Genomic DNA, 17,474 nt, shown 5'->3' on the forward strand with positions numbered 1-17,474 from the left:
GGGTGAGTGGAGGACAGGGGGGCTGGAGGTTGGGGGGAATCAGAGGGAGACAGAGTAGGTCTAGAGAAAAGAGCTCGGAGGATATGAGGCCACAGAACCTGTTTCTGGGGAACAGGCATGTGCCACTGGTCCCTGAGTGTGATGTTTCCCTTCAGGTCAAAGCGCTTGGTCCCAATGTCACCATGGAAAACACATCCTTCTGATGACTGTGGCCTCTGCCCCCTGGCCTCCTCCTCTAGGACTGTGTGTTTAGGCAGCTGCACTGCATTTTTAGAACAATTTTTAACTTGTAGGCTGTACCTGTGGAACCAGAATGTCTGGTCAAGACCAGTTACATAACACCCTCAGCCCTTCTGGTGCCAAGGGCAGCAGCAGCCAGACCTGGCCCCACGCAGGTGTGGGCTAGGCCTAGTCAGAGGGGGCAGGGGGTAAAAGGAACGGGTTCCCCTTCCCACCTGGAGGACTGAGCCCCCACTTCTGGAGCCAGAAAACTACGTGAGACAGGACCTAGTCTGAGTCTTCTATCCAGGACCCCTAAGAATGTAGCTTTGTACTGGTCTAAGGCTTCCTGAAGGATTCAGGCTAGACCTAAGAAAGAATTTCGCCATTGGGATTGGCAAAATATGAACACGTTACACAGAAGTTTCTTTAGTACGTATTTAAAGGATTATCTGTAATGAATAGTCAAGCCCAGAGCAGAGGGGTAAACTCTGTGACTTCTGGAAGACTGTCCCACCGATAGTTCATGGTGTTCTGGGTAGATCCCAGGCCAGGACACCCCGGTGTCAATACCTAAGTATACTCAACTGAGAACAGGGCCAAACTTCAAAAAAAGGTTTGAAGAATAAAGATGAGGAGCTAAGTTCACTGCGGCCCTACAGCTCCCCAGGGCAGGCCTGAGCAGAGGGAAGAAGGGGATGCAGTCAGCCATCAGGATGGCTGGAATGCATCTTATCCACAGAACCCAGAGAGGTGGGTGGGAGATAGAATCCCAGAAGCCAGCACAGACTATGCAAAGCAGCTGGCTCAGCCTCCTCATTTTATAGACAGAAGACTGAGAAGTGACTCACTTGCCCACAGTCACGTAGAGAAGGGGAAGATGATGAGGCTGATAGATCAGTGACAGCTAGTTCAAGGCCTGAAGGTCTTTCACGAACTTCAGGAGGACGAAGGTGAGCCTAACTCTGACGGCTGCTGGAGTGGGCTTGAGGAAGGATTTGAGAAGCCCCTGTATGCCAAGCCCTGGGTCTGGAGCCGAGCTTTAGCTACAGCCTACAGATAAGGGAGGCCTCTAAGAAGTATGGAGGAAGAATGGCTAACAGGACTCAGACGTGGACCTCCCAGGGCCAAACAAGGGACCCAAAGGGGTGGCGGACGTCTCCACCCCCACCATTCTTCCCAAACTCGCAAGGTTACTGCCCAACCCTGCCAACCCCCCAGGAGCAAAGCCCAGCCTGCTCACCACTTGCCTAGCCATTAAATAGGCATCCATGGAGCCCACTTTGGGCTGTGTAGCCCCTCCCTCCCTTCCATTCATATGGCTCACAGGCTGGATCCCTTGCCACGGACACCGTAAAAGCCTCCTTGGTCACGTTTACCTCGCTCCAAGTCACCCCCACATTCACCTGGACACCCACCACAGCCCCCCACTGGTCCTCTGCCTCCTACTTTTGCTCCTGCTGTCCTCCTCCACTTAGCCAGCAGCCAGGGATTGCTAAAACACAATCTAGACATCTCACTCCCCTAAAAGCTAGGCGTGGCTCCCCAGAGCCTTCAAGATAAAGCACCGACTCCTTAGGAGAGAACACAAGTCCTTCAGGAGCGGGTCTTTCCCATCCCAGCCTTGCATCTTACCCTCTGCTCTAGGCTCTGCTGTGTTGCTTCCAGAACCCACCAAAACTTTTCACACATCTGGCTTTTGCACGCACTTGGCCTGGGAGGCTCTTATACCTTCTGGTGCACCTCGGATAGCTCCCACTCATCTTTCAAGTCTCCATCCAAAGCTACTGCTTCTGGGAAGCCCTCCCTGATCTCCTCAGGCAAAGGCTGGCATTTCTTCTCTTGAGCTCCTGCACAGCCCACACTTGCCTCTCCCAGTATTCACCACATTATGTGCTAATTACCCCTTTGCCTATTGTGGCAGGCAGCCTCTAGTTGGATGGCTCCCATGATCCCTGCCTCTTGGTATCTCTGCTGTGTCACGCCCTCCCCTTGAGTGTGGGCTGGGCTCAGTAACTTCCTTCCAACAACAAGAATAGGGCAGAAGTGAAGGGATATTGCTTCTGAGATTGGTTACAAAACGACTGTCTGTGGCTTCTGACTTGGCTGCCGCCCCCCCCACCCCAACCCAGAGCTCTCACTCTGGAGGAAGCAAATTGTCACTTGGAGTAGTTCCATGGAGGGGCCCGTGTGGCAGGGAACAGAGGTCCCTAGCCAATAGTCACTAAGGACTTGAGGTGAGTCCACTGCCGTGTGAATGAGCCAGAAGCAGATTCTTCCTCAGTCAGGTCTCTGAGGTGACTATAGTGCCTGTTGATACTTGGTTGGCTTTGTTGAGTTAGAGGCATCTGGCTAAGCTGTCGCCAGGTTCCTGACCCATAGAAACTGACGTAACAAATGGTTGTTGTTTTAAGCTTCTAACTTTTGGGGAAATTTGATAACCAATAAACATCTTCTCCACTGGCCTTAGATCTCCTTGGGGACTGACTTATTCATCTCTGGATCTGCTAGGGCAACTCACTGGGGACAATGAAAAGAACCTACAAGTTTTGAGGATGCCAAAAAAAATTACTTAAAAAATAAATTAAATAAAGGTTACATAAGAACGGTTCCTGAATCAGAATGACATCAGCCTTCTCCACAGCAACTCTGGAAGTTAGAACACAACGGAACCAGATCTTCAAAATTCTAAGGAAAATGATATCCAATCCACAGCAATCGAGTGTGAGTGTGAAACATTTTCAGAAGAGATCTCAAAAATTTACCTTCTGCGCACCCATCCACTGTCTCAGGAAGCTACTCAAGGGTGTGCTCTGCCCAAACAACAGTGTAAACCAAGAAAGAAGAAGGAATGGGATTCAGGAGCTGAGAGCCAATAAAGCGAGGAGGAGGGACTGTCTAGCTGATGGTGAAGGAAGAGCCCCAGACAACAGCAGTGGCCAAGGCCTGGAGGGTGACTAGTCCAGACCATAGCAGATCAGAAGGCAGATGAAGGGATGGGTCTGTTCTGGAAGCAGCAACTGAGAGAACAGCTAACGTAATGAGCATATTGCCTAGAGATTTACACACAAATGGGGGGATGATTGAGGATGGATTAATAATGGACATAAGGAACACTAAGCAAATGAAAAAGGTAAGGTAATTATTAACTTCAGCAAAAACAAAATGTTGTACAGGAAAAAGTCATCATAGTATACTACATAAGCTGTGACTAGAGTTTACAAGGCCAAAAATGTAAACAGTGAATGCTGATCTAAAGAAAATTACAACATAACTCATTTAGGAGGAAGGGGGGGATGGGAAGTGTGTTGTGCGATGGGGGCAGGGAGAGCAAAATGAACTACGTCCTAATTTTCGATAGTGATAAGTAGATAGACAAGGAATTAGCTGAAAAAGTTGAAAGTGGCTCTGAGGAGTTGGAAATGGGGTCTAAGTTGCAGGAGACAACTGTTTTTACTTTTTTTGTTTTTTTAGATGTTTATTTTTGAGACAGAGACAGAAAGTATGAGCAGGGGAGGGGCAGAGAGGAGAGAGAGAGAGAGAAAGGATAGAGGATCCAAAACAGGCTCTGTGCTAAAAGCAGAAAGCTCGACACGAGGCTCGAACTCAGGAAACGAGATCATGACCTGAGCTGAAGTTGACGCTTAACTGACTGAGCCACCCAGTCGCCCCGAGACAACTGTTTTTCATAACAAGTCTTACGGAACTTTTTAACTCGTTAAACTACATGTAAGTATAATGCTTTTAAAAGGTAAACCTAAAAGTCTACCACAATTTCTACATACAGACGATTTTCAATAAGTCTCAATCTTTACTATTCCCTCTGTATGATGTCTTCATCAGCCCACTATACTTGCAGGTAGGTATGTATTAGGACACTTGACCACAAATGACAAAGCCTCAACTCAAACTGGTGAACAGCTATCGTGTCCTGTCACAAATGAGCTTTAGTCTTGGCTGGATCCAGTGTTCACACGGCATCAGCAGAGATCTTTCTGTCTCCATTTCTTGGCTCTTATTTCCATGTTGACTTCATTCTCAAGCAGGCTCTTCTCACACCTTGGCAGGCTCGTCTCCAGCACCTCCAGGTTTCTAACCTACCAGCTTTGTGATCCTAACGGAAGGAGACGGTCTCTGCCTGGTAGGTGCAAAAAACCACCTGGGATAGACACTCATTGATCTACTTGGGTCACATGCCCATCCCTGGACAGACTGCTACAGCCAAAGAGATAGAGCACTGGGACTGGCTAAGCCTGAGTCACATACCCACGCCTAGACCCATGGACAAAGTGCGGGTGAAATGGTCTCACAAAGGTTATCTGGATGCTGTTACTAGAAAAAGAGAGGCTAGATGCTGCAAAACCAACAGTTGTGCTCTCGCCTGAAGACAGACACTGCTGCTTGCCTTCATCAGCAGAGGAGCTGCTGGTTAGGAACCCCCTAGAACACTACATAACTGGCCCATTCCTTCTGCTTCACAGAGCTGTTAAATTTTTAAGACATGTCCCACATTCCCACATCTTCTTGTGTCTAGGGAAACAACCTAGGTCCTCTGATTTTCCTTGCTTGACAGTTTCTTTTTTTTTTATCTGTTTATTTTTGAGAGAGAGTGAGAGAGCGAGAGGGGGAAGGGCAGAGAGGGAAGGACGCCCAGAATCCCAAGCAGGTTCCAGACTCTGAGCTGTCAGCACAGAGCCCAACGTGGGACTTGAACACATGAACCTCGAGATCATGACCTGAGCTGAAGTTGGAGGCTTAACCGATTGATCCACCCAGGTGCCCCTGCGTGACGGTTTCTAGACTCCCCACCTTCCCAGCTCTCTTTCCCTGGATGCTGAGTAGTGTCAAAAAACTAAAACATGGTACCCAGAGTTGAATGAAGCTCCAGTTGTGGCCGACCAGCCCAAATGCCCATGGGTTGCTTGTCTCATTTCTCCTGGTCAGTGGAGCACCTGAAGGTGCATTAGCTTTTTTTTAGTGACTGCAGTGCATTGTTTGCTCACATTCAGCTTCCACCAACACCTTTCTTTATATAAGCTGTCATTACGCCAGGAGTTCCTCATTCTGCATTCATGCAGTTGGTTCTTTGAACCTAAATAAAGGAATTTGTCTTTGCTAAATTTCAGCTTATAAAATTTGGCCCATTATTGCAGCTGGTTGAGGTGTTTTGAATATGGATCCTGTCTTCAGTATAAGCATCTTTCCAGGTTTTGCATAATCCACCTATTTGATTGGTAGACATACTCTTTATTTTCATCCAAGAGGATAATAAGATAAATTTGGGTCAAGGATAAAGCCCCCTGTCCTACTGCCCAAGTCCACATGCTATCCTGTGATGATGCAATCAGCTATGGAGCAACCAAGTTGTTTTAGCTTCCCAGGGTTTCCAGAACCATTACCACAAACTGGTGGCTTAAAACAACAGACATTCATTCCCTCACAGTTCTGGAGGCTAGAGGTCCTAAGGTGAGGTGTCAGGAGGGCCACGTTCCCTCCAAGGACTCTAGAGAAGAACCCTTCCTCGCCTCTTCTTAGCCTTTCTTGGTGGTCAGCAATCCTTGACATCCCTTGGCTTTAGCTGCATCTCTCCATCTCTGCCTCCATCTTCACATGGCATTCTTCCCTCTGTGTGTGTTTTCTATGTGTTTCTATGTACAGATTTCCCTCTTCTTAAACGGATACCAGTCATTGGACTTAGCCGGCACCCTGATCCCAGCCAGTATGAGTTCATCCTAACTAGATTATATCTGCAAAGACTCTATTTCCAAATGAGGTCACATTCACAGGTACCAGGGGTGAGGACTTCCAACACATCTTTTTAGGGGACACAATTCAACCTACTACACAACTGGTATCAGATTTCATCTCCCTTATCTCTTTCTTGACCTCTAAGCTCTGTAGAGCATCTCTATCAGAAGCTTTGCTGCAATCCAGACAGCCATGGGATTCCATGTACCCTAACCACATAAATCAGTCAACTTGATCTACTAACACAGTCTAGAGTGCTGGTTGCCACCTGGAGCTGTATGTGGCTGCCCTGTCCCTTTCTACTTTTCAGAGATTCTGATAGACTCTCCCCCCGGGGGAGGCCAGAATCTCCTGAGGGTGGTGGGGACAGGGTAGTTAGAGGAGGGAAGCCACAGAGGGGCATGGTTAAGAGTTTGGACTTTGGAATGAGACAGACCTACGACTTTGGGCTAGCTTACTCAATCTCTCTTGCATCCCATTTTCTTCACCTATAAAATGTGAGCGATAAAACTTACCATAATGACATCCCAGGATAGAAGTGGCTATTGCCATTGTTGCTGCTGCTGCTGCTGCTCCTGTGAGCTGCTTGGGAATCTGGGTGAATGTAGATCTGAATCCAGATCTTCAGTGTCCCCCGAGGCATGTTCCTTAATGCAGCTAAACCCTTTTCAGGCTTCCGCATCTGTAAAATTGAGAAACCTGACTCTCAGGCTGCGTGAACTCTGTGTATACCCAGCATAGAGCCTGGGGCACAAAGCAGCTTAAATGTTTGCTTCTTCTCCTTCCCTTCTTCTCCTACAAGGAAAGTAATGTTAGTCTGGCATGACCTATTCTCAGGAAACTCAGGGTGGCTCCTTTATAATCGCTCTGTTTTCTCTGTCTTCGGAGAGACACCCTGGATTTAATTTTGAGCCTGATTTTATGAAGACTCTAAATTGTTTTTAAAAACAAATGCTAACTCTATATTTCTCCAGCAGGCCACTTAGTTCATTAGGAAGCCCTCTTGAGTCACTATGTTTATTTTTATGCCCATTTTACCCAGGCAGTAAGTGAAGGCAGGGGTTAATAATGGCCCCATTGCCATGTAGTAACGAGGGATGATAGGAATGGAGAAGGGCTTTGATCCACACTTTCAAACTCCAAGTCTTATGCTTTGCCTTTACACACAAAAAATTAGGTTTTTAAAAATAAGCCTGGGGCACCTAGGTGGCTCAACTGGTTAAGCATCTGACTTCAGCTCAGGTCACGATCTCACAATTTGTGAGTTCGAGCCCTGCATCGCGCTCTGTGCTGACAGCTCAGAGCCTGGAGCCTGGAGCCTGTTTTGACTCTGTGTCTCCCTCTCATTTTGGCCCTCCCCTGCTCATGCTCTCTCTCCCTCTCCAAAGTAATAAAATAAAAAATACATAAATAAAAATAAGTTCAATTACATATGTAAATTAATTTCCTTAAAAAAAAAAAATCAGAACAGGGACTTAGCTGGTTAAGTGTTCAACTCTTGGTTTCAGCTTAGGTCATGATCTCACGTTTCCTGAGTTTGAGTCCCATGTCAGGCTCTGTGCTGGCAGCATGGAGCCTGCTTGGGATTCTCTTTCTTTCCGTCTCTCCCTGCCCCTCCCCTGCTAGCATGCTCTCTCTGTCTCTCTCAAAAATAAATAAATAAACTTAAAAAAAAATCAGAATATTACTGACATACATTCTTTGTCCATCACTTTCCATTAGAACTTGTTCTTGTCTCCACATCCCCAGGAGTAACTATTATTTATGAGTTTGATATGTATGCCCCAGAACTTTAAAAAATATAGACATTTCCATTCCTTTATATATAAGTCTACACAAAATACACCATATTGTGTTTGAGGGAGTATTTTCACAGAGATGGCATCATGTATGGTTTAGCATCTTGCATTTTTTACTCCACATTTTGAGAGTTCTTCTGTTGAAACGCATAAATCCGGTCTGTTCCTTCGGTCCACAGTATTCCACTCAAATGTGCCATGCTTGATCGACCCTTCCCCTGTTGGTAGCCCCGTGCCCTTGCCCCATTTCCCAGTGCTTCTGAGGGCTGGAAGCTTTGTGGACTAGGCCCTGAGCCACTTTCAGAAAGCCTCCTGGGCTCACAGACTTACTCAGCTGGGGAGTTCACTTTGAAAGCAGAGGCCACCGGCTGACCTTAACTGTCTGGGTTCAAGATCAAGGGCTTCCCCCAGGCCACCTGCCGCAGAAGCAGGAAGGCCGGGCAGAGCCCCAGGGGCTTGCTGCAACTTCAGTCCCTCCCTGCTGGGCCAGCCCTCCACAATGCTGCTGGCCAACAGGACCTGCTAACAGTGTAAGATAAAAAGAGAAGTACAATAAACACGGTAACTGATAACTCTAACTCAGCTGTTACTGAGAAAATGGCAGCAGTAAAACAATAAAAACAAACTAAGTGATTATAGTGCAAATACAAAAACAAAGAGAGATTAGACCCTTTTTGATGAGGCCTTGATCTAAATTAGGACTCACCAAGAACAGGGCCTGAGGTTGGTGGCAGGGAGCACCTCTCCTTGGGAGTAGTTCCTCTCTCCTGCAAGAATTCATCCTTCCTCATGGAATCGAGTCTGGGGTCCTCCTGAGCTGTAGTCCTTGTTTAGGGCCCATCGTGGCGAACTCCCAGCCCAAACTTCTTCTGGTTTGGTAGCGACACATTTGGGTCACCCGGGAAGATTTAAAACAAACAAACAAATAAGCAAACAATTTCCCAGTAGTTGGGGGTAAATCAATTCGGGGGTGGGGAGCTCTGAATTAATACTACATTAATTTGTAGTTTTTGCTTATTTCCATGGTGTAAACACTGCCCCCATGGCCCATTTAAGTTGCTCAACTGCTTTACCAACTGGCTTGCAAATTCATTCATTCATTGTTCAAGATAGTGGCATCAATTTAGAACCCTTTGTAGCTTTTCTGCTTTCTAAGAATTTCCAGTATACACCATGATCACGGAAAGATCAACCAAACAAACTTCAAGAAGTTATTTATGGCCAAATAATCTATAAAGCAACTCTCTGAAATCTCTTTCAGAAAGTTTATAGCAGAAAATATTCAATGCGGGCTGCGGGCATGTTTTACTGTGTTTGATATGATACACAGGGGCTTCCATGAGGAAGTATTTCCAGGGCCTACCAAGAGCACAGGAGAGAAGTCAGTCCTCACTATGGGGAGGCGGACAAAAGAAGCAGCCACTGGCCACAGAAACCCTCCTCTGCACAACCTTAGAGTTCACAGGGAAGGAAGCTTCCAAGATTCTGAGAGGTAAAGCAACTTGCTCAAGGTCAAATGGCCAGGTCCCAATTCAGGACTTCTGAACCCAGAATTAGGCCCCTTTCCAAAACATACTAGGGCACTCCTCATGGAGTCTGAGACCTTGACTCAGGTCTGGAAGCTTTAAAGTTAGGGTATTCCCTCCCTTTGCCCGTTTCTTGACCCTGAGCCACGCGCTGCAGGGGCTGACCTGGCAGATCCCAAGTTGATCCCACCTGAGCCATGAGTGCCCAAGGTGGGGAGGGGCCTGTGAGCCCACAGCCACCTGACACCCAGGAGAAAGCCTTAATTACCCATCTCTCAGCCACACCCAGGACAGGAGAGGTGCCTGTGGGGCAGGAGTAAGGGAAACCAGGAGAGTGTTCAGACCTTCTGCAAAGGCGAGGAGGCGCGCTAGTGTGGTTCCTAGGGCAGGCCCACACACAGGGAGCTGTTTCCTGAAGCCCAAGTCATATAACCCAGTAGAGGTGGGCAGGCAGTCGTTCCTACAAAGATGAGGGGATTCCCTCACCACTTGCAGTGAGCTACGCCCCCAGGAGCTCCTTGGATCACCCTTTCAGTGGCAAAGCTACCATTTCCCCACTTCCTGCACTGGGGAGGATTGAGGACTCTCTTGTGGTCAGGGTCTGCTCAGCTAGAAGTGCAGCATAGTCTCAGTAAGAGTGAAGTTAGGCGGAGAACAGTTGAATCCCTCGAGTATCATCTACTCTGGCCAGCTCTGGGCTTGCTGGAGTGGGGGTGGGGCTGGGGAGGTATCCCCAAATAGCCCTCAGGGTGGCTTGGGAGTCCTGGCCTCCAAGGTCAGCATTGCAACTGAGAATCCTAGAGAGGCCCTGCTCTATACCCTCCTTGACATGTTTCCCTGGTCAGACCAGCTGGGCATAGCTGGGAGGAGGAAAGGGCAGGCTCCCTGTGCGCTGATGAGGGTATCTGCTCCCTGTGGCAACCTCTCCTGTCTCTAAAATTATATGTGGATTAAAAACACTCCATCTGGCAAGAGCAGATGGAATCGGGCAGAAGCATAGTCAGGACACTGGATTTCAGATCTGTGGCTCTGTGTATATCAGGAAGAAAAATATAAAAGACAAAAAGGCCAGGAGAGAGGTATATGATAAGGTGTGTGTGTGTGTGTGTGGTGTTTATGTGCCACATGATGTGCGGAGGGGACATTGACTCAGTGTGGGTGCAAGGAAGCTGATTTTGTGAGGAGGAGCGGATTCATCCAAGGAAATGGGAAATTCAAGTCAGCGTAGATGAGGGAACTGGAAAGCAGAGCAAATTGGGAGCGGTCAGAGAAAGACAGCAATGCCCTCCAGGCTCCCAGAGCACAAAACATTCTAACAAAAGTCTGAATAAGGAGAGGAGAGGTCCAGCTACACCAGTTCCTCGAGGGCCTAAGGGCATCCCTCCTGCCCTGAGACACAGCTCGCAAGAGTGAGAGCAGAAGGCAGTGCCAGTCAAGACTATGGCTGCAAGCAGCAGAAAACCTGACGTGCAGGTGCTAGAACAAATAGGGGTTTCTTTGTGTCCCATAATAAAATATCTGAAATTGGGTGGGTGTGGTGCTCAATAGTGTCGGGGCTGGCATCTCTGTGGTTCTCTTGGCTTTTCCTGTGGAAATATGGTGACTGTGGTTTCAAATATCAGGATCCTTTTCAAAATAGGAAGAAAGAGAAGGGAACGGAGCCAGGCAACTTCCACTTGTGTCTCATTGCCCAGAACCGGTCACATGGTCACCCCCAGTCGCGAGGTAGGCTGGGGAAGCAGAGCGCAGGGTTGCCATGGCTTAGCCCTGCGGGCCACTCTGTTGCTCAGGCAAAATCGGGGTTCTGTTAGCAGGGAAGTAGGGGAAATGGACATTGGGAAGGCAACCAAGCCCAGAAGGGACACCCTGAATGGCAAACATTTTCAGTAGAGACTGAGTTAATATTCCAAAGTTGAGCTGAAGAACGCTTTGAGACTGGCAGTCCAAGACCCTTGGTAACAATCCCTTCAATCATCATTCATTGTCTCATTTAACCTTCACAGCAACCACACGAGGTAAATGCTCTTATTTCTTCCATACTGCAGGCAAGGAAGGAGAGTTTCATACATTGCACATCACACTTGGCAGGAATACACATCTGAGTCAAGATTTCACAGGCTCTAATCCAGATACTCCTCAGCTTTTTTTGATTCTAAACTATTTGCTCCTTATAGGAAGCTGTCCCACCCTACTTCACTAAGTTACTGATCTCCGACCCTTCCCCAGGATCAAAACACCAGTAAAGAGGTTTTCGAAGTCAGACAGACCTGCATGCAGATTTTGATTCTTCTACTTGTCAGCGTGTGGCCTTGGGCAAGCTACTGCACTCTCTGGGCCTCTTAAACCTTGAGAAGTGGCAGGATTAAATAGACGGTGGGTTAGGGCACCCAGCACAATGCCTAGAGACGGCAGGTGTTTGACAGCATCGGTACTTTGCTAGAGATACAGCAACGTGGAAGTTCAGCCATGGACCACCTCTGGTTTTGCATAAACCAAGGTCACATTGTTTCCCACATGCTTTCCTGACAAAATCTAACTCTTTATAATCAGGAGTCTTCTATTTTGTTTTCCTTTGCCACTAAAAAGCTGACTCGGCTTCAAGTCCTCAGTCGTTACTTCAGCTAACACTTACCAAGCATCCCCCAAGTGCCAGGCACTCTGCTACTTGGGGGCGGGGTCCTTGCCCACTGGGAGTTTACGGTCTGTGTGCAGAATGCCACATGCAGGCAAGTAACTCCAAAACAAGGCAGGCCGTAGGGAGACATGTGCTATGATCATTCAAGATGCCGGGACTTGAGAGGTGGCAGGGGCTATCTGGGCGTGGTGTGGTCTTGTCATTCCTTCCCTAGGGAGCAGTTCTCCAGGGCTGCGGTGGAAGAGGTTCCACCAGCACCAGCTATATAACTTGCAGGGCACCTTGTAAAAACAATTTCAACAACAGCAGAGCCTTAAACCAAATGTGGGGCCCTTTTGAGCACAGGGCCCTTTGTGACCTTACAGGCCACATGCCCATGCAGTCGGCCCTCAGTGTCACCATTCCATGACCCCCACGCTGGTCAGTCAGATCCTGCAGAGACAGCAGCTGCTGCCTCTGGGAAAGGTGGGCAAGGGCAGATCTTGTGGGAGACAGGCCAGCGGGCCTCCTCCAAGCTACTGACTGTGCGTCACAGCTCCTCACTTCTGCTTGAGACTCATTCCTGTCTGATGAGAGTCAGACTATGGGGGTGACGATGGGTTTCCACAAGCTGGAATGGACAGCAATTTCCCCAGCGTGAGAAAGAGCTGCCCTGCGATGGTCTCAGGGTGGTTGACAATGTCCCGTCCCTCGCTATGTCTTCTGCCTCCCCCGCAAACACCAGCAGAAGTTTCAGGGGCTAGGAAAAGGGATGTGAACCACTGATACTAATAATCTCAGATTAAGGAAGCTCCAGGAACACTCTATTCCCAGAGACAGATGCCATGGACAGAAACTGAAATAGGACATAGAATAAACTAGGCTATATATACAAGTATTTATTTGATGCCAACATAAAAGTGATATATCAAGTGACATCTTGGACTGGTTGGGCCATCTGGAGGTCGATAGCCTCCAGTTATTTCAAGGCAAATACAGAAAGTTCTGTGATGTGGAGTATCGCTGGGGCATCAACCATCTGGGAGGCCATGTCACGGGTCTGAAGACGCACAGAGCTGACACTGCCACCTCCTTGTACTGCTCTGCTGCCCACTTATGACTTATTTTGACCTTCCTCAGGGTCCAAGAACAGATCCTTGTCAACACCCCAGTTTGGTTGAGGACCTCTATTTCTGTGCCCTGCCTTTAGGACAAGCTCTGACTGAGGGTAACCCAGCTCCACTCCTTTGGCTTCGGCCCCAGACACCAGGCCAGAAAGACATAGGTTAGGCATGGGATTTTCCTGGCAGCAATGCCAGAAGCAAGGAAACCATAAGTGTGCTGTGGTTAACCCTGGCTTGCCAAGTCAGGCCTGAATTTGCCCCTTTAAAGCCCTTGGATACAGAAAGCCCTTGGATACAGAAACCCTCCTCTAGGGGCGCCAGGGTGGCTCAGTTGGTTAAGTGTCCAACTTCGGCCTGGGTCATGGTCTCACGGTTTATGGGTTCAAGCCCATGAGTTTAGGATATGCAGCCAGGTCCCTCCAGTGGCATCCTGATTGATGGGTCGCAGCCAAGATAGGTCTCCTGGCTGGTTCATAAGCCCCAGGGAAACTGAGGCTTTGTAATGAACCTCTGTGTATCCCATCTGTGCTAAGCCCAGGTATCAGCATCTGGCACCCAGAGGGTGTAGGCAGAATTTCAGCTTGGCCTGCCCTCTTTAAAAATGACAATTTTTAGGGGCACCTGGGTGGCTCAGTTGGTTAAGCGTCCGACTTTGGCTCAGGTCATGATCTTGCAGTCCATGAGTTTGAACCCTGCTTCTGGCTCTGAGCTGTCAGCACTGGAGCCTGCTTTGGATTCTGTGTCTCCCTCTCTCTCTCTGCCCTCCCCTGCTCGTGCGCTCTCTCTCTCTCTCTCTCAAAAAATAAAGGAATGAGTTAAAAAATATTTTAATGTCGATTTTTAGCTACCATCAAAAAACTGGAAAATAATAACATTGGCCAGGATGGGGAGATAAATTGGAATCCTTGTGCACAGTTGATGGAATGTAAAATGGTGCTGCTGCTATGAAACACAGCATGGTGGTTCCTCAAAACATTAAAACCTCCGTATGATCCAATGAGTCCACTTTTGGGTGTGTATCCCAAAGAACTGAAACTAATGTCTTGAAGAGGTATGTGTATATCCATGATCACAGCAGTAATATTCACAACAGCCAAAAGGTGGAAGCAACTCAAATGTCCATTTACAGACAAATGGATAGCATATGCATCCGAATGTAGCATACGCATACAACAGAATATTATTCAGCCTTAAAAAGGAAGGAAATTATGATACATGCTACAACAAGGATGAACCTGGAAGCCATTATGCTAAGTGAAATAAGCCAGTCACAAAAAGGCAAACACTGTATGAGTCCATTTCTGTGAGGTACTTGGAGTAGTCAAATTCATAGACAGAGTAGAATGGTTGTTGTCAGAAGCGGGAATGGAGTGTTCTTGTTCAAAGGGTTTGTTTTGCAAGATGAAAGAGTTCTAGAGCTTGGTTTCACAACAAAGTGAATGTACTTAATGCTACAGAACTGAACAAATGATCATAAAAGTTGTATGGAGCCACGAAAGACTTCGAATAGCCAAAGAAATCTTGAAAAAGAAAATCAAAACTGGAGGCATCACAATTCCAGATTTCAAGTTATATTACAAAGTGGTAGTAATTAAAACAGTATGGGACTAGCGTAAAAATGGACACGTAGATCAATAAAATAGAACAGAAAACTCAGAAATGAACCCACAATTATATGGTCAATTAATCTTCAACAAAAGAGGAATGAATACACAATGGGAAAAAGACAGTCTCGTCAACAAATGGTGTTAGAAAAACTGGACAGTACATGCAAAAGAATGAAACTGGAACATTTTCCTTCAGCATACATAAAAATAAACTCAAAATGGATTAAAGACCTAAATATGAGACCTAAAACCATAAAAATACTTGAAAACAGCACAAGCAGTAATTTTCCCAATTTGAGTTGTAGCAACATTTTTCTAGATATGTCTCCTGAGGCAAGGGAAATAAAAGCAAAAAATAAGCTATTGGAACCACATCAAAATTAAAAGTTTCTGCACAGCAAAGGAAACAATCAACAAAACCAAAAGGCAACCTGCAGAATGGGAGAAGATATTTGCAAATGACATTTCCGATACAGAGTTAGTATCCAAAATATATAAAGAACTGATACAACTCAACACCCAAAAAATAAACGATCCAATTTAAAAATGGGCAGAAGACATGAACAAACATTTCTCCAAAGAAGACACACAGAAGTCCAACAGACACATGAAAAGATGCTCAACATCACTCATCATCAGGGAAATGCAAATCAAAACTATCTATGAGATATCACCTCACACCTGTCAGAATGGCTAAAATCAAAAACACAAGAAACAACAAGTGTTGGTGAGAATTTGTAGAAAAAGGAACCCTTGTGTACTGTTGGTGGGAGTGCAAATTGGTGCAGCCACTGTGGAAAACCATATGGACTTTCCTCAAAAAATTAAAATTAGAACTACCTTACAACCCAGGAATAGCACTACTGGGTATTTACCCCCCAAATAGGAAAACACTAATTCAAAGGGATACATGCATCCCTATGAGTACTGCAGCCTTATTGACAAATAACCAAGACATGGAAGCAGCCCAAGTGTCCATCAATTGAAGAATGGATAAAGAAGATGTGGCATATATATACAATGGAGTAGTATCCAGCCATAAAAATGTATGGAACTTGCCATCTGCAGCAACATGGATGGAGCTAATGTGCATTATGCTAAGCAAAATAAATCAGAGAAAGACAAGTATCGTATGATTTCACTCATAATGTGGAATTTAAAAAACAAAACAAATGAGCAAAGGAATAAAAGAGAAAGAGTGAGACAAACCAAGAAACAAACTCTTAACTATAGAGAACAAACTGATGGTGACCAGAGAGGAGGTGGGTGGGAGGATGGAGGAAATAGGGGATGGGGATTAAAGAGTGCACTTATCATGATGAAGTAAAAGAAAATAAAAATGACAACAGCAAAAATCACTATTGAACTGTCTGCTTAGAAGTGGTTAAAATGGTGAATTTTATACTGTGTGTAGTTTACTACTATTAAAAGCATTTTGCCACTATTGAAAAATAAAAATCTTAACATTTTGTTGTTTTTCTGCATATAAAAGAAATACTTATTAAAATTCTTGAACTTACAGAAAAGCCTAAAGAAGCAAAGATGTGATATATCTCCTATATTACGTGAAAAAAATCTCAGAATGAAATAAAAGTTACCATTAACCTCACTACTCAGAGACAACTGCTGTTATTAACATGATATACTTCCTTCTGTATTTTTTTAAAATTAAAAAAAAATTTTTTTTAACGTTTATTTATTTTTGAGACAGAGAGAGACAGAGCACGAATGAGGGAGGGCCAGAGAGAGAGGTAGACACAGAATCCGAAGCAGGCTCCAGGTCCTGAGCTGTCAGCACAGAGCCTGACGCGGGGCCTGAACTCACGGACCGTGAGATCATGACCTGAGCCGAAGTAGGACGCTTAACAGACTGAGCCACCCAGGCGCCCCTAAAATTTTTTAAATGTTTATTTATTTATTTATTTATTTATTTATTTTTAATTTTTTTTTCAACGTTTATTTATTTTTGGGACAGAGAGAGACAGAGCATGAACGGGGGAGGGGCAGAGAGAGCGGGAGACACAGAATCGGAAACAGGCTCCAGGCTCTGAGCCATCAGCCCAGAGCCTGACGCGGGGCTTGAACTCACGGACCGCGAGATCGTGACCTGGCTGAAGTCGGACGCTTAACCGACTGCGCCACCCAGGCGCCCCAAATGTTTATTTATTTTTGAGACAGAGAGACAGAGAAAGAGTACAAGCAGGGTAGGGGCAGAGAGAGAGAGAGAGAGAGAGAGAGAGAGACAGAATCTGAAACAGGCTCCAGGCTCTGAGCTGTCAGCACAGAGCCCGACATGGGGCTCAAACTCATGAATCACGAGATCATGACCTGAGCCGAAGTTGGACACTTAACCAACTGAGCCATCCAGCCACCCCTACTTCCTTCTGTATTTTGAACATATATACATGTGTAAACATCTATCCATCCATCTGTAATTTATATCATTCAATAGGTACAATTATAGGGGCACCAGGTGGCTCAGTCGAGTGTCTGACTTTAGCTCAGGTCATGATCTCATGGTTCATGAGTTTGAGCCCTGCATCAGGCTGTATACTCAGAGCCTGGAGCCTGCTTCGGATTCTGTGTCTCCCTCTCTCTCTGCCCCTCCCCCACTTATCTCTCTCTCTCTCTCTCTCTCTCAAAGGTAAATAAACATTTAAAAAATTAAATAGGTACAATTATATAGGCTACGTTTTCACTTAATGTATTATAAATATTTCCCCGAATCTCCCATAACATGATTTTTACTGGCTTCCTGATATTTAATCATATGGACATAACAAAATTTGTTGAACTAGTGTTCTATTTCTGAACATTCAGGTTGTTTGAACTTCAGT

The 17,474-nt window shown here is 46.2% G+C and overlaps 1 protein-coding gene across 2 annotated transcripts in view; it reads right to left on the reverse strand.

The window, feature by feature from the left end:
* TFRC (transferrin receptor) overlaps positions 1–8,632 on the reverse strand; it is a 77,987-nt gene extending 69,355 nt beyond the window's left edge. For both annotated transcript variants that reach the window (XM_045502447.1, XM_045502446.1), the window contains exons 1-2: positions 8,473–8,632; positions 6,483–6,649 (exon numbers count right to left, since the gene is read on the reverse strand). In XM_045502447.1, coding sequence (XP_045358403.1) covers positions 6,483–6,519 — 37 coding nt within the window. In that variant the 5' untranslated portion in view covers positions 6,520–6,649; positions 8,473–8,632. The remainder of the gene's footprint in view (positions 1–6,482; positions 6,650–8,472) is intronic.
* Positions 8,633–17,474: the final 8,842 nt, after the last annotated feature.

This window comes from Leopardus geoffroyi, chromosome C2, assembly GCF_018350155.1.
Source record: "Leopardus geoffroyi isolate Oge1 chromosome C2, O.geoffroyi_Oge1_pat1.0, whole genome shotgun sequence".
NCBI classification, from domain to species: domain Eukaryota; kingdom Metazoa; phylum Chordata; class Mammalia; order Carnivora; family Felidae; genus Leopardus; species Leopardus geoffroyi.